Raw genomic sequence first — 26515 nt, 5'->3', positions numbered from 1 at the left:
CGCCTCCTAATATTACGAGGTCGAGTCTCGTCTTGCATACGTGTGCGTCAATGTGCTTCTTCATCGGCACTACTATCTTGAAGTCCGTATAAAAGCGTCGTTAAACAAACAAATACAATACATTTTTCCTTTCACAGTCCTAGATCCTTACTGGGACTGATAGATGGATAAATCATTTCTAGAAGTTAATTGAAACTCAATGAGTTTTGCTAGGAATTTCGTGAAGTATGGATAAAAACTCTTCTTTTAGCTTGTCAATGCAATGTATCTTTCTTCTTTTTCAGCAAGATGTTCCTTGTATCAAACGTGCTACAATCTACATAATTTTTATTTTCATAATTGTCACTGCCTAGTCAGTATAATTTAACTAAAAAATTAGCGTCATCTGTGATTCTCGATACATTACTACAACTTGTTTACATTTTCATGTCTTCGCGAAACTTTCAAATCGTAGAATTTTTAAAAACTCATAATTTCAGCTCTGTATGCATTGTCCTCACCAGGATAGTTCAATATTGTGGTTGGGATGCAGATAACCTGTATGGAAAGGAAATCGTCCTGCATATCTTATATTCTGGAAATGGGCGAGGAAGAAGTCGAGTTCTTCCTGGCTCTGAAGAAAAAAGCCGATGTGCACGTGGAAAATTTGCAGCTTGGGTGAGGCGACGAGGTCACACAGCTTGTGCAGAAAATCATCTTCTCTCTTCCTGATGGCATTCACGTGCAGGGTTTCCAGGTTGGGAGCGTACCTGATAAGGCCGAAGACAGTGTTGGCAGTCACCGAGCTTACCAGTTTGGCACAAGTGAGGCCCTGAAAAGGAGATTGCACAGTGAGTTTCCACACTGCATTGGGATTGAACCAGTCCACTGCTGGGAAGCTCAAGTATACCTCCTGGAGAACTCGGCACTGCTGGAGAATCTGGAAAAGGTTTGCTGGAACAATGGCGTACCTGTTAGCAAGCGCCAAAGTCCTGAGTTTGGTTCTGATCCCTTCAGAGAGCGCTGGGAGATCGTCTCCTACACTGAGGTTGTCGCAGCGTTCAACGTAGAGGGACTCCAGGAAGGGAAAAGCACTTAGAAGACTCAGAGGTGGAGGTGGGTCGAAGAAAGTATGACACGGCGCACTCCTGAATTGTTTCAGCTTGGGACATAAGTTTGCAATCACCTTGATGATGTTCTCATCGACATGTGAAACAAATATTGAACTCAGATTCAGTAACGGCATAGGAACTCTCCGATACATCACATCATCCCGCTGCCAGACTATGATGAGCTCCGTGAAGAGTCTTACCATGTTGGCAGATCCGAATGATTCAAGGTTTGGAACGAGTTCCAGAACCTCCATAAGGCCTTTGTAAGTTAGTTTATGTTCCAAATCCAGCTCCAAGGTTATGAGGGTCTCACAAAGAGCACTCTTGGTCCTTGTATACCAGTCAATGGTTTCTCCAGGGGGTACCAGTTTCTTTAAGGGCAAAAAAATTCCTGGAATCTTCCAGAAAGTACTCTCCCAACCCTTATTGTTCATGGTGTTAACGTGTACGATGTTCTGCGTCAGAAAAGAGAGCCCTCTGTTGGTCACTGGAGCCTTGCAGATGTTCAGCTTCTTCAACCGACAGCAATGCAGCCCAATGACCTTCAACAGCTCGTTGTTGCAGAGACGTCCAAGGCTCAAGACGACCAAGTTCTTCGCCGTCCGAAGCCCCCTGTCCCAGACACTGGGTCCCAAAGTGTGTCGAAACAAGGAGCTGGACACCTGGACACTCAGAAATCTTAGATTCTTCCCATGTTCAGATATGACTTGCAGGAACTGCATGTAATATCTCGTCGTGAAGGATTTGTCGAAAAAGACGTCGAGGTTTTCCAAGCCTTTGCAATACAAAGCCTCCACGGCGTTAAGGGAAACCGGGTACGCTGCTGATGCCTGTCCCCTGCCTCTCAAGCATTCCAGCGTCTTCCTCAGAACCTCGCTTCTGAGCGTGAGAGGGAGTTGCGTGAAGAATCGCTTGAAAGCTCTCTTCCTATCGGAGACATCGCTAGGTGTAGCAGCCACCAGCATCCTCACCAGCTTCTCACAGCACATTTCCTGGAGAGATTTCGCGAACTTTCGTTCGAATAACCACTGTTCCGCCATGTTGAAGTGTTCTGAAAAAAAAAAAAAAAAAAAAAATCAGACAGAACATCACAGCAACTCTGATCAGTAGTGTGAGAAATATCATATCGCTTTGAGACTTGGAAAAGGTAAAGTAACTGCTCAGAATATATAAAGTAAGATCTGTGAGGATATTGAACGTGAAATACGCCATTTTCAATTTACAGGCGCGGCAACGTGTAAAAAAAGACTGATAAAGTCTATAGATTTACATATCTCTTAGATCTGTATTAGCTATTAGTAGCGACCTCGATTTTCCAGCGTTATGTTTCTTTTTGGATTAAGGTGTTATTTCCCCAAAATTCGCGTTTTTATTTTAGCACACTTTTCTGCAAGAGACTGCTTTTAAACTAGTGTTTTAATCTGTAGGGCACATGGTCTACACCTGTTTGTACAGTTTGATACGTTGTACGATTTTTGAGGAAGTTATTTTTCCATTACCCCTCGTGCGACAAATACCCATGTTATCTTCTATACCTTCTATGCTATGCACCTTCTATGCTATTACTGCCCGACCCTGTGGCCGAGTGGTTGGGCGGCCCCTGTGGCGGAGTGGTTAGCACATCGCGCTACGACGCCAGGGGTCCCGGGTTCGATTCCCGGCTCGGCCATGGATGTTTGTGATTGTCTGTCCTGAAAAGTCTTGAAATTGAAATATGAATGAAATGATATGAGTGAATGAAGTGTGATGGGGGAAGCTTCCGCATAGGGGCTTTTTTTTAAAAAAAAAAAAAAAAAGTGGTTAGCACATCGCGCTGCGACGCCAAGGGTCCCGAGTTCGAATCCCGGTCGGGCTTGGTTGTTTGTGAATGTCCATTCATCAATTTCATCATTTCATCACTCATCCCCATCTTCGCAAATTAGCCAAGGGGCACAAAACGCGAAGTAAAATAAACTAAATAAATCAATCAATCAATCTATGCTATTACTATGAACTATAGCATTGTTGGGTATACATTATTTCACATTTCATGGCCAACAATGTGCAATATTCCAATTTTCTTAAAATATTGGAGTTTCTTCTCCTGGAACAAATGCCCCCACTGAACGAGTGTTTTCGTACATGAATCGAATGGTTTGTGGACTAGTGACGAGACGCTCTTTCAGTACAAACTTTGAAAGCTATGTTGATTAATAAGGGGAACTTGAATGATGTACTGAACAAGATCCACCTGCAAAATATCCATAGGCGCCGACTCCATGGGGCTTGGGGGGGCTCGAGCCCCCCAATGTTAACGATGTGTTTTGCTTAAGAGGATCTAATGTATTATTTTGTTTCTCTTGTAAAGTTTACTCTGAATTGTGACACATGAACTTTAAATACACATTTGAAATGTTCTACACCATCAACTTTGGGGGGGGGGGGGGCTATGACCAGAGGCAGCGAAACACATGACTTATTACTATATACTTAGTATGTAATTATGAGTATTGTTACAATTTTTACTAAAAAGAGTTTCAAAAGACGCTGTGCATGAACTAGGGTAGTGGATGGGACGTTCGGGCTACAAATGGCTCTCACATGACATTCAGAACGAGATCATTGATATATTAGGGAGATCTGTTTTGTGCTCCGTGGAAGCAGATATTAAAAGTCGGGAATAGTTTGCTATTATGGTTGACGAAACTTGTGACATATCCATCCGTGGACAATTAATATTCTGCATTAGAACTGTGAATACAAATTTTGATAATTTTGAGGAATTCATGGTCTTTTATGAAATTCCGAACACTGAGGCCAAAACTTAAAAAAGGGAGAGAATGAGTCATTTATTAATTTATTTCAGTGAACAGAGCCCCACCAATAATTTTGACAAGTAGGCGCCTCTGAAAATATCACTGAATGGCTTCTAATTCTAAAGGACTGCTTAATTGAATTGCAGTTCATATCACCATATTATGTAAGTTATTTAAATACTTTACAAACAAGGATTTGTGACGAAACAGATTTTATATTAAAATGTGTACAGTTTGCTGTCCCGTTTTGTCTCCTTTTCCGTCAACAAAATATGAAAAATGTCCCGTTTTGTTGTTTTAAAAATCTGATCACCTTAGGATATTGGGCTGTGAAATATGACTCCATACATTCTCGCACATAGAACATGTAATGAAATTGCCACCACCAACTTTAGCTTCTCAAAAATATAACAATTGCAGTTACAAGCGTGTTTTTTTTATTTTCTAAATTATTATTATTATTAAACTGAGGGTACTTACCCTGCCCAAAGTCAAAATTGATCAGGACTGATTCCGTGTCAAATCATTCAGGCCATAACACCCACCGATTCAGATTTCAATGAAATTTGATGTATTTGTTAATACGACACATGATAAATTTTTCTTCCGTAGTTCCTTCCCATAGTTAATGAGAAGGAGGAGACTAACCTTTCAGAATTTTACACAGATGGCGAGGCCATGGTGGTAGCCTGCAGCACTTAACAGAAAAAAGTTATATCTTGGAGTCAAATCGACAAATCGCTTTGATTTTCCCCCTAAAGTTCATAAATATCTGTATATTCTATTTAAAAGGTTGTCACTAAGATTCCTGGAGGAAAAAAATATTGTATTGCATATAATGTTTTTTCTTGTGTCAACGACTCAAGTTACTAAATTTGCATTGTCATTATAAAGGCTGGTTTACATTGGTCGAGTGAGCGCAGGGGCGGCGCGAGGGGTGCTTGCGCACCCCTTACTTTTCTTCCGCACCCCCTACGTTAAACTGAAAACACTAACCTTTAGAGTTTTATGTCATTATGTCATTATGTCATGTCGTCATATCGAGCGCCGAATGTTAGGTACCGAAGTAAGACCGTTATTATTGTATGCAACAGGCAAGCACTGAAAGAGATGCCGATACACATACTTGCCTGTACTGGCGGCAGCCTCTATAAAGATCAGCGTCCGTTTTCTTTCTTTCGCCAGCATTGTTGTTATGATTTTTTTCTTCTTTTCTTTCTTCAAGTGGTCTGTTTGTGGTTTTCGATAATTGACTACAGCAGGGGTTCCCAAACTTTTTTCGTTTCACGGCGCCCTTAGTGTTTCAAAATTTTTCCGTGACGCCCAAGTCAGAATGTAAGGCCTATCAAATACTTGCAATGCTCAGTTAGTGTGGCTAAAATATTACAACATTTCGCAGCGAACACTTTGGGAACCACTGGCCTACAGCTTAATGCAAGTTTTTTTTTTTTTTTTTTTTTTTTTTTTTTCATTGTTGTTAAACGGTTTATTTTCCGCCTACTTGTTCTTCCTGACACTGGAGCAAAAATTTCAGCAGCTTTCAAAGTATCATCAAATCGCGTTCGGGAAATTATTTAATGAGAGTTGTGACGTCAAGGGTAGTTTTGTTGTTAATACGTTCTGTGCTAAACGTACCATTTCAGGCTTTTTTTAAAAAAACCCGTTGAAGAGGCCCAATGTTCACGAAGAAATTTGACAGTTCGTTGTTGGGAATAGTGCGGCAGAAGGGATTTTAACGAAGACGAAATTGTTGGCTTTGCACTTTGCGTTTTGTCCTGAAGTGGCAGACGGAAGGCACAATGTACGTACTATGTATTTTGTACCTCAAGGGGTTACATTGAAACGGTTCAAAAATTGTGTTTTTAGAGACAAGGGTAATTTCATTTTGTATTTCACTACATAGTTCAATAGGACTGCAACGTGTATCTGAATCAGGGAGTCGTAACGTACCCAATTTGCGTTACACGGTACGTTCCATTTTGTAGGAGGAAGAGTATGGTTCAGCTGCTGGTACCCATGGAACGTAACGAAATGCAATATGTTACAGACTGACGTTACAGAGAACGTAACAAAATGTATTATGGTAGATATTAACGTTATAAAGGAACGGAACGAAATGAGCACATTGGAACATAACGTAATATGCAATATGGTATATACTACCGTTACAAGGATACAAGGAACGTAGTAACGAAATGCATTGTGGTATATACTAGCGTTACAAAAAAACGTAACGAAATGCAACATGGTAGTAAATAACGGTACATAGGAACGTAATGAATGCAATCCTCCGTAACGGAACGAAGTGAAAGGCAATATGGTTAATTAACGTTACATAGGAATGTAACAAAATGTAAACCACTGTAGCGGAACGGAACAAAATGCAGTTGGGTACATACCATCTGCATAAGGAACGTAAATAAATTCAGTATGGTAGATGTTAACGTTACAAGGAAAGAACAATTCACAAATGTTTGCTAGTAACGTTATAGGTGCGTGACAAATATAATCTATTAAACATCAAGGAAGAAAAAGGAATAGCCCAAATCTCTTGCCATTCATTGGAACATTGCGAAAAATAACTCAGTATATTGTGTGGGATTAATGTTTCGTTAAAAATATGGTTGTTTGTAAATTAATGAATTTCCACCAGGGTTGTTAAAGGATCAGGAATTTTAAATCAATTCAATTCAGGTTCAGCAGGGAATATTAGCAAGCATAAATGGATCTGGACCGTAAAGAGCCTTTTTATGTTTAAGGTATTTAAATAAGTTCCAGGAACCTTTTTTCTGGATCAATTGAAATACGGCACAAGGTCCTTCGTTCCGGATCAATTTAAAGACGGTCTAAGTTCCATATTTGAAATGAAACAATACGCAACTTGGACCGAATTTACACTGTGATAGAACAGGTTCCGGTATTGTTGCGGAACCCAATAGAACCCATTAGTTGATGGGTTCGTGGACGTTTAAAAACCCTGATTTGAAAATTACATTTTTGGCTCGAAATTGAATAAACCTTCCATGTAGTGTAGAAATGAGTAGCCATAGGCGTGCGCACGAAGTCCAAAGGGGGGGTTAATGCCCCGCCCTAATCATGGACGTCTGCAGATATTTTCGACGGAGGGAGAAGCGAGGTATTTTTCCATGGGGCATATTACCCCGATAATAGTGTTGCCCCCTCAAGAAACACCACTTGAATTCGAAATTATCGCATTCCTGCATACCCATTATAATAATTAATGTAAATTACTATGACTGGAATCAAATTATACGTGTGAAATATATACTTTTAGCTGACATTCGTTTTCTAAAGGAGAGAGGTGGCCATCCGCACCCCCCTTTCAGATTTCCATGCCCCTATATTATTATACTTTAATCCAGAAATTTAGGGGAGAGGAATTTTATCGCCGGTTATTAAACTATATTATGCTCTTGAAGAAAATGAAGTATTTTTAAGCCAATGAAAGTTCACAAAACAACTACGGCTAAAGAAGGTGCAGTGGCGCAACCACAGGGGGGGGGGGGAGATTGGGCCTCAACCTTGGACGGAAATCAATTCTAAGGGGTAAGGTTGCAAACATTGAACTATGGAAAGAAAGGTTGCAGAATCTAAGAGTTGCAGGACAAAACGATACTGAAGACGGATTTAGTTTTCACGTCTTTCGTGCATTATTTCTTCCAGACGGTCAAGAGCATCTGCAAGGAGGCACAGAAGGGCAATTGCCCCCTTTCGATTTATATCTTTATACAAATGTAAATAAAGTTATATAAAATTGTCTAGCTCGTTTCGCTCGCAATATCTGCTTTTCTTACAGTCTTGTCAATTTCAAACCCTTAGCTATAGTGGAACCATGAGCAAAACAACCTGCGCAGACCCACGACTCCTGTACACCATACTCCCGCTTGTAGGGGAGGGGGAGAGTGGACCATGCTTCCTTATGGCCCGAGGTGGAGGGAAGAAGGGAAAGCTGCGCGGGGACTTTTCGTCCCAAGGTTTTTTTCCTTGTGGTCGATGTATAGGGGACGGCGGCAGTCAGCCCTGGACGCCGAACGATGTAAATAGAAAAAAAAATGTAAAAGAGAATGTCATGGGCCTCCATGATTTTTTTGCGCCATATTAAATCAATATTGTTTTCAGTTTGCAAAAATTTGGATCTAAAAGTTTTCTTGATCGCTTCGCTAGCAATTTATTTTCTGTAATGCATTGTAAATTACCAGAGGGAGAAGTAACAAGAAGTAAGTACGTCAGACTATTACAAACAGTTGAGTCTTAAATGTATGAACAATTGTTTGGGGGAGAAGAAGCGCACACATTTCAGAGGCATATTTTTTGTTGTTTGTTGTGGGGGCGAATGAATTCATTATGTAATGTATTAATATAGGCTATATAAATTGTGTACGTATAATAATAGTGCCATTATTACTACTATTATTATTAATAGTTTATCCAAGTACTCCCCCCGCAGACAAGAATTTGTGGTTACTCCTCTGAGGGGGTGCATCATTTTCTATGTAATTGAAAACTATCGCGCTTCGTTCTCTGGCAAATTTCTTAAAAATAAAAGTAAGGACATTTTGAACAGGACACTTAATAACATAATGGCGATGTCTTCCATTCCTAACTCCCAGGTGTGGGCAGACGTTGTAACATGCACTTTTAGTGACCATTGATTTCTACCATAAATTGCTACTACTAGATAGTGAACATAGAAGTGCATGTTTGGACACACGCCAGAGATTGTGCTTATGGCAATGGTCATCGTTAGTGCTCGAAAGTTGATGTGTGTGTGTGTTCAGTAGACTTTCAGCTATGCAATTGCGGGCGCGCACTTATGTGTGTGTAACAAATTTACTTTGTTTTTATATAGTCTTGTGCAACGTACGCATACTGTACTTTAGCGAGGACAAGAATTTACATGACCCCAACTCAGCCATGCAAAAATTAAACTTTGATAGTTATTGGAGCCCATTTTAATATTACAATTGTGGGTTCAGTATTTTTGAGGTATCGATAAGACATGTGGAACGACTGATTCTAACAAAATGAGTCAAGTTCAAAAGATATGTGGATGCTATTTGTCATCTCCATTTACATTCCATGCTGTTACACGGGATGATTTGGTAGTAGAGTGATTGACTATTCGGTTTCCATTCTTCAAAAACTCATTGTCCAGAACATTAGAAAGTAACATGCTGATTTGGATACACACACAGGCAGACACGTGCGTCCATCAAGGTAATTAATGTACATTAATTTGCATTTGCGTGCGTCTTTTGATAATTTATCAGATGCCATGCAATAATTACTTAGACAAGATAATGACAATGATGTTGCCATTTTTTGATATTTTATTAAGAGAATTTTATAACAAGAGAACTAAACTTAACCTTAGGAAGTAGCGTGTTTGAAAAACAAGAATTGATTTTAGGTTACATATTAGGAGGCTAACAGTAACGTCTGTTATTGAGTGGTGTTCCTGAGTAATTTGCTCTAAATGTTACATTTTGAGGTACATTCTAAAATGGCTGTCAAATTTATCATAAAAAATCTAAAAATTTACACTAATCTCTCACAAAGAAATAGATATCATGGGAATTAATACAATAAAAAAAATTAGGATTTGTTCACCAACCAAGGAATAACAATATTTGCCATATATTCAACTCCCTACAACATCGAAGCTCAATTTTTTTTAAAAAAATGTAAATATACATATATTTAAAGTATGCATTCGTACTGTATAAGCATAAGAATAGAACGGAGGTTCTGAAAAGTATATATTGAAACAGTTTTTAAAATTTTGTTGAATATCTTTATTATTCTCTTAATCATTCCAAGGTAAATTCTAAAACAAGGAAAAAAAAGACCTTATTACTTAAAAAACTAGAGAAATTTTGTATCTTTCAAAACAAAGCAAATACACTGTCATTTCCTTCAGGTGTCAATTTAAAACTACACAGAATTCCACAAATTTGACATGAATAAAAATATATTTCATACTCTTGTATAACATCAGTATATCTGTGCAATTTTGTGAACAGGTAAGACAGCTACTCAAAACTAAATGTATTAATTACTAGGAAACATTAAACAAGTACGAGCAAAATTGTTCTTTTAATTAAATTACTTCTTATGGAACCTCTGAAAAGATTTTCTTTGGTTACAGCTACTTATGTATAATGAACTATAAGATCACAAAAAAAATCAAGTAATTATATACATTATTAATCTAGACAGTAATATTCCCCACATTTTCAACATGTTGTACAAGATCTTTCTGTGGTGTATCATTGGATTCCACAAAGTTTGCTACAATGTTTGTAGTCAATTCTGTGCTGCTATTTCTGAGATTGCTTTTTAATGAAGATTTAGTTAGATTTTTTTTCATGAAAATATAATTATTTCTAATAACAAGTATGTCATCAATAATTTCGGTTGCCATATTACACCTGAGTGGGTTTAGTATGAATTTCAGAGATGAAAAGAGTCTCTCGACACTAACTTGTGTTGCAGGAGTAGAGAGAACAATACAAGCCAAAATGTACAATTCGGGACAACTTGATTTTCTAATTTCCCAGAAATTTAGAACATTTTCAGTCCTTTTCAGTCTTCGAGTTGAAACAAAGTAAGTGTCCAATAATGACGCAATATTAAACTTTGGTGCAGATATGGTATTCCGCCGCAATAAATCTTGTTTCTTTAAGTAGTTTGTGACATGGTCACTGTCATCATCTTCAGTGCTGGAATCTTCTTGTTTCTTTACCTCTCCACACACTGATAAGGATTTCATGTGTTCAAGTCTTAACCACAACTTCTGGAGATACACCTTCGCCACATGGATGTTTTCTTCACTTAAAACAGAAAAGTACCTGGGATCCATGTAAATAGAAGCAAGAAATCCTGGATACTCAAATAATGATGGAAGTCTCTCTTCGTTATTGACATATAATGCTTGTTTTTCTCGTTTGTCCATGCCCTCTACTATGTGGCGTGCAAGGTCTGTATTGATTGTTGATGTTTTAAGGCGACACTCCAGCCATATCCCGTAGAAGTCGCCAAGTAGAAGCTGTTCTTCTTGCAGCCTCTTTGTGGCTACTTTGGCTGGTTCCAGTGACGTCAAAATAGCCTCAATGTATATCCAGTCTTCTTGCTTTATTTTAACTTGCTCTTGATAGTAATCCCCTATGAACTTTTTAAGTGTAAAAAGTGACTGGAGCATATCATTTGTGCTGTTCCATCTTGTCGGGACATCAAGGGATGGTACCGGCAGTGATTCTGCATTCAATTGACGCCGTGCTGTAGGCGATCGTAAGACACGGCATGCTGCTTGACATGTCACAATAATATCCTTAACTTCAGGAATGGAATTGAGAGCATCATTCACGACTAAATGAAGAGTATGCGACGCGCAACGAACGGATTGGAGACGATAATCTTTACTCGTCAATTCCATTTCAATATCTTCATCTTCGTAAGTGTCTTGAGAAATATTAGACATCTTTGTTTCTTGATCTTCCCCAATAAGTTTCCCGGCTTTAATCATGTTTGCTCCAGTGTCTGTAGTTAAACTATATATATTCTCCACGGGCACATTATACTTATCCAGAATGTTCAACAATTCGTAACGCAAATTGCTACCTGTTTGAGACACAAATAACTCTTGAACTGACAAAGTACGCAATTGGAGAGCCCCATTTACAACAAACTGGACGTTGACACCAAAGAATGATCGTCCATTTTTCGAAGTAGAATCAACTTTTAGATGTATCAATTTTCCCTCCATTTCGCCGCGTATTGTTTCTCTGATCTGCTGGGCCTGACTGAATAGCATGTTCCGTACACCTTCCTTGTTCACGATAAACCTGCAGAGAATAAAATTTGCTTTAATCCTTAATTGATAAGTTGTTTCTTGATTTTTGAAATTTTCAAGACATTTGTTTCAAACCCAAAATAGAATTAAAATTCTTAAAAATATTTTTCAAATAGTATGAATTAATTATATTATCAAGCTTTCATCAACTAGGCAAATGCTACAAATATGAGAAAGCAGAACATTTTTTTGGTGAAAGTGAAAAAGATTGTTATTTAAAACCATAATAGGTTAACCTCTATCAGTGTGTCTAGAAACTAACGCAGCTTGCATGCAATAAACAGTGTTATTTGATGCAATCAACGCTCTTTAGTAAAGTTTGAACTAATGAGGAAGTTATAACACCACCCTCCCTGGTCACAGCACTGGGCTTTGGCAATAGGTCTTTTTGCTTCATTCAGATATACCTAAGGCTGTGAAAAGGATATATGTGACACCTATATTTTTTTTATTTTCTAAAATATATTAACAATAGTATATAGGGGATATCTAAATAAGTTGTACTGCATGCTCAGTTCCATCCAGCACTGGAAAGCTACAGAATGTTAGCATAACCTGTCTCTAGGCATATGGAGTACAGTGAGTTTGTTTTGTCTCTGCGCAGAGTTAGCACGTGATATGGGACAGATGCCGGCATTTTCGTCCCGTAACGTCTAGCATGCAGACAATTATACAGTATTTATATTACATATTCCGACCTAACCTGTGTTATAAGAGTTTAAAACGAACGCACTGTATATGTAACAACTTTGTAAAATTGAGGAAAATTTGACATAATATTTGAAAACTTTATATTAATTAGTTTTGTTTGAGTGTACAAAAGTGTGTTAAATATCATTTGATGAAAAAATGTGTCTCATACATATCAGTCTTCAGAAAATTACTTTTCCAGACAGTTATACTTAGTTTACTTATTCAAAGAGTAACTGTTGCAGTTGAAATTACTCATGATTATGTCAGTGAGTAACTAGTTTTACAGTTATTTGAAAAACTAACTTAACGTAATTGCATTCCTTCTAAACATTGTAAGGATATACAGAACTCTCTACCTTCATTACATGAGGCTGGATCAATAAAATCAATGTATTTGAAGTAACCTGAAATGAATTTCTAAGGAATTCTAACTAAAGAAGGTAGCTGTAACCGTAGCAGAGTTTCATTTTTGCAATAGATGTAACTTTATGACGTTACTTTTACTATTCTTTAAGACAAATTTTTAACTTTAAAATTTGTAGCGTTGGGGGAAAAAGTTAAATTTGGCAACACTGTTTCAACTATGGGCTCCCGCGTAGCCAAATTATGAGTGATTTAACATTTGGCGCTAGCGGTCCAGGGTTAAATTCCTGGTGGGAGCCCTCCAAAATTTCAGTCCTGCCCAGCTACGCGAGGACAGTAGTTGAGCTAGTTAAGGAGTGGGTTCTGTCTTGAAAGCCAGAAATAGCTGCGATGGACTATGCGCGGACCAAGCGTCATCCTTTGAAAAATCAGCTTAGAGTTGTTGGCATTTGAATAATTAGTCTTGTTTGTATACGTCAAATTGATTTAAGGGCCTTTCTCTTAGAGGGGTAGTTTAGCTTCCAACTATTTCTTTTCTGGACGCTTTTGTTTCCTTTTTTTTTTTCGGAATCTCCTACTAAGGCAAGAAAGCTGGGCTTCGTTCCATTTTGAATTTAGGACATCCACGCTTTGTTGCAATTCGTCATTTCTAGTTGCTCATTAAAACTTCAGTGTTTGGTTTAATCTTGATTGTTGTCATAATATTACAATGCGATGACATACCACAGACATAAAATCCAAAATAAAATTTCTTAAATATTTATTTTCTTGTAATTAATGATCATTGGGTGTGTTCAATTTTTCGCAATAAAATATCCAACAGAAAGTAACTGCAAAAGTAAGTTATTCTTTAAATTGAGTAGCTGCACCGAACCTACTTTTTGAACCAAGCAACTGACTCGAGTAACTTTCCGAACACTGATTAAGATTGTCCGTTACTAACAATGAAAATAATTTCATTCGTATACAATGTGAACATACTAAGGAATACATGTAAAGGACAATCTGACGACATTGATGAAAATACGCACCTGTCAGAAGCTGGCATCGCTTCCAAAAGAGGATTCACTATATCTTGAAATGCTTGGTCATTCATCAGTGAAAAAGGACGTCCGTGCTCCGAGATGAGTCGGATGCAAGACTGCCTGAGGATGTCTGCGGTCATCTTTACATTTAGGAGAATATTGGCTTTCGGATTACTAGAGATAGCATTTCTCATTTTCTTCTTCTGCAGAAATGACAGCTTATCTTGATGCCTCCGCTTGATATGTTTCTCTAGGTTACCACTATGATCTCCCTATAAAGAAAATAGTTTTATTCATACTGAAAGAATTAATATCAAAGTAAAATCTATGTGCGAGTTTGTGTATTCGTACAATATACCCATATACGTAAATATATGGAGACCACTAACTGTCATTATATAACAATATGCTTATTGTATGGAGATTAGTCACAAATTGGAATCCCAGCACTTTTTACGCCTGATTAAAATACTATAGAATACCCTACACATAGTGGACCTTCCCCAATATAAAATACGTCGAAATTCTTGAACATGGGGAAAGCTAGACTACAATGCGTGTGGAGAATTTACAGGACAACGAGCTGGAGGCAACTATAGAGGGGGGCGTGGTGATAAGTGACAGAACAAGACTAATTTGCGGTATAAGCTCGCCTAACTTCTAGATAAACTCTACAGGTTATAGGGAGAAAGTTGTGCTTATGGATTTTGAGATTTTGGGAAAAATTGAAAGTCAATGATTGGGATATGCATTTGAGTTGATTTAGTATATTTTACTTCGCTTTTCTGCCAATTTTGTCTAATTGCGAAGTTGGGGATGAGTGATATGATGAATGGGCACACTTTTGCTCTTTTTACTATAATAATAGAACAAGTAATTTGATTTTGAATTTTAAAAAAAGGATGCAAAGATTGCTCCAATGCAAGAACAATGTGCGTAAAAACTTTGTTCAGTAAAGCCAATTTGTTCAGGCAAATTTGCTTTGAATTTTTAATGCTTAAGTAATGATAAGTAACTTTTGTCAATTCTAGGTAATTTTGAACATTTATAGTAGTTTTCTGAAGATTTTTTGTAGAGTTTGACATTTTATTAATTGAATATCTTTTACCCTTATTTTTCAAATTTTGTCATGTGATAATGTCCTCTTGCTGACTGAAGTAAACCTAGGACACACTGCTTTCAGTATCTTTCAGTTCTTTCAATGAGAGTATAGAGGAGCTTTTCCATGCTGATTTCGATGCATAAGTATTAATTACTAAGCAAATTATCCACCATCGCGTTTGTTCTGTTTTACCCAATGAGAGTTGCGAATTTGAACAAAGCGCCAGACAAGCAACTGAATCTCTACACAAGCATTTATTTCTCAAACACACGCACGATGCAAGAAAAAAAATTAACAAAAGTAATCTTTGTCAATTTCCCACACGATACTTGTGTATCGTACTGTACACGTCTTTACTAGCAGACAATCATTTTTATTTTAGAATCTCCGTCAAGTGTTTATTGATCATATTACTTCAGCTTTATTCTGAAAAGCCATTGCAACTTTTGTCTTCTGTAACAATACAACATAAAATTATTTTTTAAAAAAAATGATTTTAAATCTCACGTATTTGCCAATTCTGCATTAATCTCACTGCTGCTAACAGTGTGTATTACTCCATTTTCCGAACAAGTTGTAGTAAATTTAAACATTTTACACTTATCCATTAAATTTATCAAAAATTAACTCATCAACTGTTAAGGAATTAATAACAAATGATATATTTTTAAAATTTTATTTTTAGGTCATTAATTGCTTCGCCCTGTTATAAACGCTATTTCCTTGATATTAACCAATTACTGCAATTCAATCCTGGACATATTGGACACCCATTCAGAGGTGTGTGTTTTATAAACTACAACCCACGGAAATCTTTCCTGAACCTGATATTTTGTCTTTCCAGTAAAGTCACAATTTGATCTGAAATATTTTCATACGTTCAGTTTTGGCCCGCAACGCCATCAATAAAGCATTTGGTTTCTGACGAAATATAATGTATGTACCAAACGTAAAATTTAACTTACCACTCCATCAAATTGATCAATTTAGTCCAATTTTGCATATACGAATTAAAATAATAAATTTTACTAAACAATTCAAGTGATGGAATAAAGGTCCTACTTGGAATGTTAGAATGTAACCATCCTCCGCAATTTTATATGGATATACTAGCTAATGGATAGTAGGAATTTCCCACGATTGCTCTCTCCACGAAAACAGTCCAGTCAAAGTCTGAGCTTCCCCTTGTCTCCTCCACACCCCTGGTCCTACAGGGTTGCCACACATCTTAGCTGCTCAGTCGACACTTCGCGCGTTGTACAGTGGGATCCATGAGTATTACCGTGCAAATTGTCCATCACCATGTTAGTGCATTTTATTTGACCCAATAAGAGCTTCAAGAATTAAAAGAAAACTCAAAACAAGCTGTTGACAACTTCTGCACCAGTATACATAAAAATCCATCGCTTAAAACACATAGGATGTACGAGAAAAATAACGAAAATAGTCGGACAATTTGCCGAGCAATATTAGTGCATCGCACTGTACGTATGCGGTTGATTGCGTCAGCTGAAATTGTTGCTTATTGGTAGAAGAGGCATATATTTTTGGTAAATAATACAAAATTTCGGTACAATTTTCGGGTTCAAATGCGCTAAATAAAATAAAAATTCGTTGTTATAGCGGTGAAAAATCTGATCAAAAGTGGTGTATAAAATGACAAATTGAATATAATCCTAAATTTGATTAAAAAACTGCACTTATTACACAAAATAAGTATATCCCTTATAGTACATTCGTAGCATATCAGTTCTGTTGGAACGCTACGCATTTATGTAGTTACGAGAGTATTTAGTCTATTCTGTATAAAGGGGTCAATTTATGCTTCTCAAATATTTACAGCAGAATTAATCATTTCTCCGTGAATTACCTAACTCAGGATATTTCAAACTTCAGAAAGTATCGCATCGGTAAATAAACTAATTTTGTGTTTAGGAGTATTTCTTATTTTGCAGATCATTTCGTTACGAAACAGGGTAGGAAAATGCACCTCACCTTTCAGAAACATGAAAAATTAACATTACAGCATGTCATTTCACATTTCGTGTTTTCGTCAAAAACGAAATATGGATGTGTCTACTTACTGGCAAGACTAGGTGAGCGGCGTGACCTTGACTGAACTCTTTTCGTGACTTTAGATTTATAAATTAGCAGTTTGCACCTTTTCATTAAGTAGCCTCCTTCCTTTTTTGTCTTATTTCTACAGAGACTAGTTGAATATCTAGTAAAATGACGCGCTGTATTACAATTACTAATAGTATTACAAATTGTACACAAACATCAAAGAATGAAATACATTAGACACGAGTTTTCTGAAAATTTCTTCTTTTTCAAACTTTATACAGACGAAAATCGTGAATGGTAGTGAGCTCGCCCTGTTGAATAGGATGGGATTTCTGAGTGGAATGTTCAATGCAGCATATTGATCAAGATACAACAACTGAATTACGGCGAAGTAGGTTAGAAACCCTGCGTGCTCAAGAGCAGCTTCGATAAGGCACCTGAATTGTCTAAGCTGCTCGTCAAGTCAACCTTGCAGCAGGTTTTATGTATCAATCCGCGCGAGAACTGAGCTCAGAATCTTCCGTGCCAGTCTTTCCTCAACCGCCGAGCTGCTTACATCGCAGACACTGAGAAAATCCACAGTATTGCCAACCGCACAACACATCAAAACCCGCATGCATGTCAAGTGGAATGTATTTTTGCTTCTCTTTGTCTCCTGAAACATAAAATTTTAAAAGTACTTTCTGCGCATAGATTATTTAATAAATGTCATTACTTAATATAAATGCGAAATATCTTCGAAACATGAGAGCGTGTGTGTATATTTCGAGCACGCAAAAATAAAAATGAACAAAGATAAAAGTAAACATCGATAGGCCCTCTTGAATTTAATGACACTTTTTTTTTTTTTTTTGGTTTAGAAAGAAATACATTTATGAAAAACGTGGTTGCTTCGTCCGCAATACATCCGTTCCTGTAAGACACACGCAATTCAAGTTATACCACCAAAAAAGCATGATTTGTTATTGGTGATATATACAATCAGGTGCATTGTCTGTCGCTATTACTCTGGTTTCAATTTATGAATCACTTCACTAAACCAGGATTCAAATCTTGGTCTGTCCATTTCTTGCGGATAATCACCCTTCCCTTTCTTTGCGCGGAACAGTAAATATGCAAACAAGGATAATGATATTTCATACATCAAGTACGGGCAGGAGCGCAGACTTCTCAAAATTATTGGGGGGGGGGGGGCCTCTGATCACTGAAATAAATTAATGAATGACTCACTCTCTCCCTTTTTTAAGTTTTGGCCTCAGTGTTCGGAATTTCGTAAAAACCCATTAATTCCTCAAAAATATTAAAATGTTCATTTACAGTTCGAATCAGAATGTCAATTGTTCACGGATGGATATGTCACAAGTTTCGTCAACCATAATAGCAAAATATTCCCGACTTTTAATATCTGGTACCATGGAGCGCAAAACATATCTCCCTTATATATCAATGATCTCGTTCTGAATGTCATGTGAGAGCCATTTGTAGCCCGAACGTCCCATCCACTCTCCTAGTTCATGCAAATCTTCTTTTGAAACTCTTTTTAGTAAAAATGTTAACAATACTCACAATCATATACTTAGTATAGAGTAATAAGTCATGTGTTTTGGTCATAGGCCCCCCCCCCAAAGTTGATGGTCTAGAACATTTCAAATGTGTTTTTAAAGTTAAGTTCATGTGGCACAATTCAGAGTAAACTTTACAAGAGAAGGAAAATAATACATTAGATTCTCTTAAGCAAAATTATTTGGGGCTCTGCCCCCACATCGTTAACACTGGGGAGGCTCGACCCCCCCAAGCCCCATGGAATCGACGCCTATGAGTACGGGTGTTCTTTGAGTGTGTTCCTTCATCAATTTTTCATATCATCACTCATCTTCGCGATTAGCCAAAAGTATCAAAGAAAGCTAAGCAAAATAAATGAAATAAAAAAATGTTAAAAATAACTTTTTGCGAGGAAGAAAGGTTCCGGTATTCTCAATTTTTTTGTGTGCGTCTCTTCGTTTTCGACATAAGAACTACTGAAAACATTGTGTTATGTTCATAAATAATCGTGCATCTTACACACATGCGCGCCCGCACACACACACACACACACACACACACATTTCTTTTGTTAAAAATGTCATTAATCAATTTTATTCTCAATTTGTGTGTGAGTGTCCATTCATCAATTTCATCATATCGTTACTCATCCCCAGCTTCGTAATTAGCCAAAAAGTGGCATAAAAGCGAAGTAAAGTAAAGTACATGTTAATTTTAAAAAGGAGCCTCATTCAAGCAAAATATTACCTTTGTTTCAAATTTGGTTCATTGAAGTTCTTCTACGCCACTCATACTCTCGTCTGAAGAATCGGATTCTGTATCGGATGCCGTGGAAATGACAAGAGGATTCACATACTCCTCATCAACCAAACAATCCATTTTCCACATTTTGTCTTCTTCCCCTACAATGTGCCGAACATAATGGTCCCACTTTTCAGGAGTAACCTGCTTCAGTCCATCCAAAAGCAACTGTTGCACGTCATTTATTTTGAAAGTTCTGTTATTAGCGGCAACATATCGCTTAACTTCACTCCACACCTTTTCTATTGGATTTAATTCAAAATGATACGGAGGTAAACGAAGAAGCACATGACCAGCTTCACGAGCAATTCTGTCCACTCTGTACTCATTAAACATAATTTTAACATTGTTCACAATTTGCAAAAGTTCTATTTTTAGCATGCACGATGTCCACGAAAACCTGTCTTTCATTTCTTGCGTCGTCTGATCTGCAGCTTTTGTTGACAGCCAATGTTGAATGTCAGATTTTTTCCATGACGTATTCGGCACATTCTCCACACGAACAGAATGATATGGTGCATTGTCTGCTACAATCACGCTATTTGGTTTTAATTTATGAACCACGTCACTAAACCATGATTCAAATCTTGGTCCGTCCATTTCTTGGTGATAATCACCCTCCCCTTTCTTCGCACGGAACAGTAAACAAGCGTCTTCGACAAAGCCTTCGTTGCTGCCAATGTGTGTAACAATAAGCCTCCCCCCCTTCCCAGTCGGCTGCTTTAATCCAGTGCTCAGCCCTTCAACGAAAGCCTGGCGGTGGTTTCGCACAGTGGAATCCTCCCACGCTTTATTCAAAGTGTGTCCCGCGTTGACCCATGTCTCGTCCAAATAATAAATATGTTTCTTTTCGCGGCGGTACCTTTTTATAGCGCGGAGATACTTGTGTCGCCAAACAACAATATCTTCCCTCTCCAGCAACACAGACGATCGTTTCCTCCTCCTAAACTCAAAACCCAAATCATTCAACACCCGACACACAGTTCGAGCACTCATCGGCGGTAAATCATTCTCACTTCTTATTGCCTGCGCCAGTTTTTTTGAAGTTGGAAGTTCATTGCGAAGGTAAAACTCGTGTACTTTCTGGCGAATAAGTCGCTTGGAGAAATCATCCAACACCACCATTCTTGAACGATTTCCTTTAGCAAGGGGCCTCTTCTTGCCTGGTGTTTCCATATTACCCGTTGACAAAAAAACACTCTTCGCCGCGTAAATGGAACGTTCACCGACGTCATGCTCATCACCTCACGTCCTGTTTTATCCGGATATTGTTGCCTTAAGGATGAATATACATTTAAAACAACTTGTTTGGCTTGACTTTGGAGAGCTTTCCCTCTTGAATGCTGCCTAAAATAACATTCGGGCGAAACCGCGCGCTCAACAGGAGACCTCGATTCAGCCATTCTCGTTGCTGTGCAGCTCGATTAGCAATGAATCACAATAAATGTAGGGTTAATATAGTACGGTCTGCAACACTGGTGCCAGACGCATTGGCGATTCCACGCGTACTCCAACCGTCTTCAAGTCCACCGCGACTCGCTCTTGAGTTTAAGTGCTCATTCACCACTACCAACAGGCTAGTTGGCGATCTGTGGTTCCAAGTTCGTCTGCTCAATGATTGCAACCGATCACGTACATATCTGCTAATGGATGTATTATTTTGTCTGTATATTACAAATTAAATAACTGTTTTCTTGCAAGTATGCAGTTGTGTCGGAATAGAACCCGTCTCAGTGGAACTATATTCTTGCGCGCACGTTTGGATCTACATATGCGAAACCTGCTGCAAGGTTGACTTGACGCTTGGCTTAGAGCTGAACAAGGAAATGGGCGATCTTTATTTCCCAAGGCCATTCCGCAAAACTAATGCCACAAGAAGTTTCCTGTGTGGATTTGTGAGCATGAAATTGTAGGTTGATGATAGTACTACAAGACGTCAAGTGGATTTTTTCCGTTTCGTTATTTTATATCGCTTTGCTACCTATAGAGTTTGAATAACTAATTAATCATTTGATGAGCAGACAAACACAAAGTAGCCGATCCCGTGGCAAATTAATTAGCGTAATACAATGCGAAGTCTAAAGTCTGATTAGAACCTGGACTAGAAGATATTGTCTTTATACCACTTCCATCATCTATCGCATCCTTTATCATCGCGATTAACAGTGGTAGACGCGAAATAAAAATAGAACCTTTGCAAGGACGTCCGAAAGAGGGGCAAGGGGTGGACGACCCCCCTGGAAAATGAAAGTCAACCAAAAATTATATATATATATATATATATATATATATATATATATATATATATATATATCACATATAATGTCATTTCAGCTACAATAATATATGTTAATTATTGCATGAACATAACTTCAAATTAAAGTAATGTTTTTTTTTAAAAGACAACACTTATGGTGTAGGACATGCACCTTGTTTCCCCCCCTGGAAAAAACTACCTTGCTTGCCCTTCCCTGAAAAAAAATGCGGGCGTCCATGAACCATTGGTATCTACTTCGGAGTATAAAGCGTTGTTTCTTCAATGTATAGCGCGGAAGTAGACCGCAACAGCCTCTTATTTGACAGGAAATAGCAACACGAGAATAGGGATTCCTCGTATTTTAGATTTTCTCAAACTAATTTCAAGTATGTGGTGGAAATTCCTTCTATATAGTATGCAAATCGAGGTTTGCAGTTTGAATGGGCGTATTCCTTTTCTCGGTTTTTCCTGGAGACGATATTTTCAATTACTTTGAAGCATTTTGTACCATTTTTTATTTTTATAAGCAATTTCATTAATTATACATATGATAGAATGATCTAAACATGAAACTCATTGTCTCTTCCAATGATTAACAGTTTTCCTTGCCTTTCATTACGCTAGGCCTCTCAGTCGCTATCTTTGTTGTGAACCTAGATTAAGTGTGGGGCTTATCCTCTATGCTTTCATCATACAGCATGGCTGTGGGCTACATGCTTGACATCTTAACACAACTCCTTTCAAATATTTCTCGGGAAACGTATTTCACCTATCGTCCTACGGGAATCAGACGAACGTAACTACAAAAATGCGGTTTTCAGTTTTGTTAAAAAAAAAATCCTCTGAAGGGTATTTGAAGTAAATCGACATTTTTCCACTTCTAATTCTTATCTGTAAGACTGAGTCACGTTTAAGAGTCAGACTTTATGCACAGTAAGGCTAATCGGAACTGAACCTACAGTTTATAAAATTGGATCCGAACCACTGTGTGCCTCCACCGGGTATCGAACCCGGGACCCCTGGAATACAAGGCGACGACGCTACCACTGCGACATCGGGGAAGCCGACCTTCACTTCAAGTATCGCTATCACTTTTTAGTAGTCAAGGAGTATTGCATTCATTTCAATTTGGAGTAAGAGTTCAGCATTCACGTAAATCAGCAAACTTTGAGTTTTAGATACCATGTTCAATAACAACTTATATCGTCACGGCCAACAAAATAATGGCCATGAAAAAATTAGTATCAGGACACCATACTAAAATTGCTGCTTGAAGAACACCGTAAAGACTAAAGTCGTTGCCTGCTCCGTGACTGATCAGCTAAGCTGCTATTTGAAACCCTGGCTAAGGTATGGACGTACCATTGAGTTTGTCCCAATATCTATTCAACCTCAACATAGTAAATAACTGAAGAGGTAGGAAAGCTACGTAAAATTGCCGAAATAGGAAATAAAATACTCCTCTACCCCCCACACATGCATATGCAGCCGAGTTTTGAAATGCCGAAGCAACTATTGCCCACGGTCAGACTATATCAGTTGCTTTCAAACGTTAACATGATGAAATGAACGTTTCTATATGCACCTCCATGCAAATAATTTCATAGAATCCCAAATAAAGTTAAATTAATTAATGTATTGAAACTAGGCATTTGAATTTTCCCAAGGCAAACCTGCAGACATGAAAAGATCTGCCCATAGTCTTCAAGCACCTTTAAATACGCTGGCTCATAGCAGAATGTGATGTGTGAGCAAGAGTGCACTCGTGCACAATCCTACGTGTAATTTACAAACGTTAATTATTTTCCATTTCCTTTCGCCTGCATCCTAACATTTTTTTAATCCACGACAATCAGAGCAAAAAGTTTAGTTAGTTTTTTATGATAAGATTGAATTCCTGCAGAAATGAACAGAAACTACTGTGGGACCACAAGGATATAAACCTGAGCAGACTCGCGGCTCGCGTGCACCGTACTCTCGCGTGGAGGAGAGGGGCACAGTAAAGCATGCTTTCTTATGGCCAGAGCTGAATGGAAGAAGGAAAATCTGTGCGTACACTTTTCGGCGTTTTTTTTCCCCTTGTGGTCGCTCTATACGACGTATAACCCCATTGCACTCTAAACTAAGGCTCTCCGACATTTAGACGAGCTGTTTTCAGTTTCCTTTTTCGAGACCACGTTCTCTACGTTGACCCTCACTGGCAGAACAATTGAGAGGAAGAATGTAACTTATAAGATAGAAAACACTTATGATGTTTAAATAGTAATAACACGATCAAGGTGGCTTCGGTCTAGGACGGCTATGAGATTCGACAAGTTAAGATAAGTCCCATCCTGAAATCCTAAATAACGGAATTTACGGCGAGAACTGAAACATTTCAACCTGCCCGAAGATTGCACTTACCGCAACTTTCTTTCCGCAGCCCGGAATAAGACAGTGAGATTCTCGTCGTATGTCATCAAAGGAGAAAAACATGCGAACGGGATTTTTTCTCTTTCTTCCCTTGGATAGCGAAGAACCTTCTCCTTCCATTGTAACCAATCGTAAAAGACCGAGATTCCCATTCACGCTAGTTTTAAGGATCCCAATTTCTTCATCTACCTCCGCTGTAAAATGTAGTTCTAACCTCCTACCCCTCCCTTAAATCGAACACTGCGAATCTGATTGGCTCCATGTAGAAGCAGCTTGTGGCGTATTTGTACACTGCTGAAAAATGCAGAAGCAGAAATAGTTATTTCCGTGGGTTAAAGCAAGATATATATATATATATATATATATATATATATATATATATATCTTGCTTTAGTATATATATATACTAAAATGACAAAAAGGTAAGTAAAATAACCTAATTCAATTAATCATATACATATACACACCTGAACGATTATCGCCTGCACCATATTACTGAACAAATCCAAAATAAAACTTCATAATCACTCATTCCACTAAATGCCCTTGAGAACTGGAGATAGGTTGTCGTCGTCTTCTTTGTTTGGCACACACCGCCTATTAGCGATTTCTTGCCAGAGGTCCTATTTGGTAGTATTACACTTCTCTTAAGAAAAACACTTGAGGTGTTTTATCAAACTTTCTAGGGTGCACGCAGTGATTCTAATCCATTTCACCAAAAATATACTTTTGTCCCTATGGATTCATGTCTCACCATATGTACGCTTAGATTTATTTATTGATTTATTTATTTCAGATGTTACCCCTAATGAAGTTAAGGAGTTTTCATTTAATGCCCTTGCATTTTCTTTCTTGTGTCCCTCTGCTTTGATACCGAAATGCTCTTTTGTTGTAAAACACACCTACAAATACTTAAAAAAATAATAATTCTAAAACGTATTAGCTAAAAAATACATTTTTCTTGGACTTCTTTATTAGGCACAAATGTGTACACTAAATACATATTCAACAAATACAAAGTGAGATCACTTACCTTTAAGAAGCCGGGTTCGCATCCAGGATAAAACGTTCAATAAATGTTAGTATTAATATCTCCATTTCCTCTCTTCTTTTTCACTTAGAATTCCATCAAATAAACAGGCGTAATTCTGCAATTCCCCATCATTTGACATTTACAATCAGTGAATATGATAACAAAAGTGCTCACATGTCTACAAATGTCTTTATACTTCACTACCTTCGAGACGTTACGTTGTTCACGTCGCAAACAACAGAAAAACGCTTCGCTAAATAGGTAGACTCTCGAATATTTGGCCAGATAAGACGTTTTCATTTTAAGGCATGTCAGACACATTTTAAATGAAGGAACGTTAGAATTTTTTTTAAAAAAATATATTCGGTATCGTAGATGTGTGATACAAAGTGGAACAATTTTGAAAAAATACAATTTAGTCAGATATTAAATTATGAACGTTGGACTTTACATAGCAGCAACATTAATATTCGGATACACTTAATAAAATAAGGAACAAAGGAAGTAGCTAAAAATGAGTACATAAAAAATATTACGTGGTAGAGTGGCACAGCACGCTACGACGCCAGGGGTTCCGGTTTCGAATCCCGACCTGTGCAGGAGTGTTCTTTGTGATTGTCCCTTCATCAGTTTCACCATTTCGTCGCTCATACTCATCGTTGCTTTCTTAACCGCCAGATTACCATTTCGGATGTACAGACGGGATCAAATGAAATGTACTTCCGTTTTCCTACCAACTCAGAAGCGAGTTGGAAACTCTTCATTGCTCCTGTATAGATAAGAAAGTGGGGGAGGGCAATAGCAGACAAGGCCAGCACGCAAACTTGTTTCCGGCAAAGCGTCTTGTTGGAGTCTTGGCAGTTTGTGGAAGGATTTTGTGTTCCTCCCCCACCCCAACCCCGCCTTTCTCTCTCTCCTTGAGTTTGTGTTTGTGTGTGTGTGTGTGTGTGTGCGCGCGCCGACACCTGTTTCATTTTAAGTTTGACGTATTTTTATTGCATCGACTAATTGCTGTCATGACTGGAAATGAAACAGGTTAGCAATGGAGACATAATGAGGGATCAAAAATACAAAAATTCCGGGCATGAGTACTTAGTAGTAGTAAAGGTAAGGTAAAGTTCGTCGTGCGTATAGAACCGTGCCATGAAGGCACATTTAAGGGTTTGTGGCAGTAGGGTGTCGCATATTCTCGAGTTCGGACATTTTGGAGGTCATATGACCAGCACCACGCTCCAGCCGTCTTTACTCCCCAAGGATGTAGAAGAAACGAGAAAATAAAAATGTTTTACATTCTGCGTATGTGACAAGTAATTTTTTGGATATTGTCTTTGAAGTATCTGTTAACATCCTAACCCGCAATTTTGTTTAAGGATAAAACTGGTTGAAGGCCGCGAGTGTTCCTGAGAAGTAATGAACATATCACAGAACGCGCAATAGTTTAGCTCGCGTTTTTCTGAAAAAAAG

The 26515-nt window shown here is 38.0% G+C and overlaps 2 protein-coding genes across 2 annotated transcripts in view; both read right to left on the bottom strand.

The window, feature by feature from the left end:
- Positions 1-384: 384 nt before the first annotated feature.
- The window catches only part of LOC145994318 (uncharacterized), a 38349-nt gene continuing 12218 nt past the window's right edge, over positions 385-26515 (bottom strand). Inside the window, exon 2 of the mRNA XM_083130421.1 lies at positions 385-2142. Coding sequence (XP_082986547.1) covers positions 497-2131 — 1635 coding nt within the window. The 5' untranslated portion in view covers positions 2132-2142 and the 3' untranslated portion in view covers positions 385-496. The remainder of the gene's footprint in view (positions 2143-26515) is intronic.
- On the bottom strand, positions 4686-13980 carry LOC145994449 (uncharacterized). Its single transcript, XM_083130584.1, has 3 exons — positions 13847-13980; positions 10872-11751; positions 4686-4694 (listed from the first exon to the last, which is right to left on the bottom strand). The coding sequence occupies exons 1-3, from the start codon at positions 13978-13980 to the stop codon at positions 4686-4688; spliced, it is 1023 nt and encodes a 340-aa protein (XP_082986710.1).

Source organism: Lepisma saccharinum, chromosome 10 (assembly GCF_977018435.1).
Source record: "Lepisma saccharinum chromosome 10, izLepSacc3.1, whole genome shotgun sequence".
Lineage (NCBI taxonomy): Eukaryota > Metazoa > Arthropoda > Insecta > Zygentoma > Lepismatidae > Lepisma > Lepisma saccharinum.
This window is presented reverse-complemented; position numbering and strand designations above follow the sequence as displayed.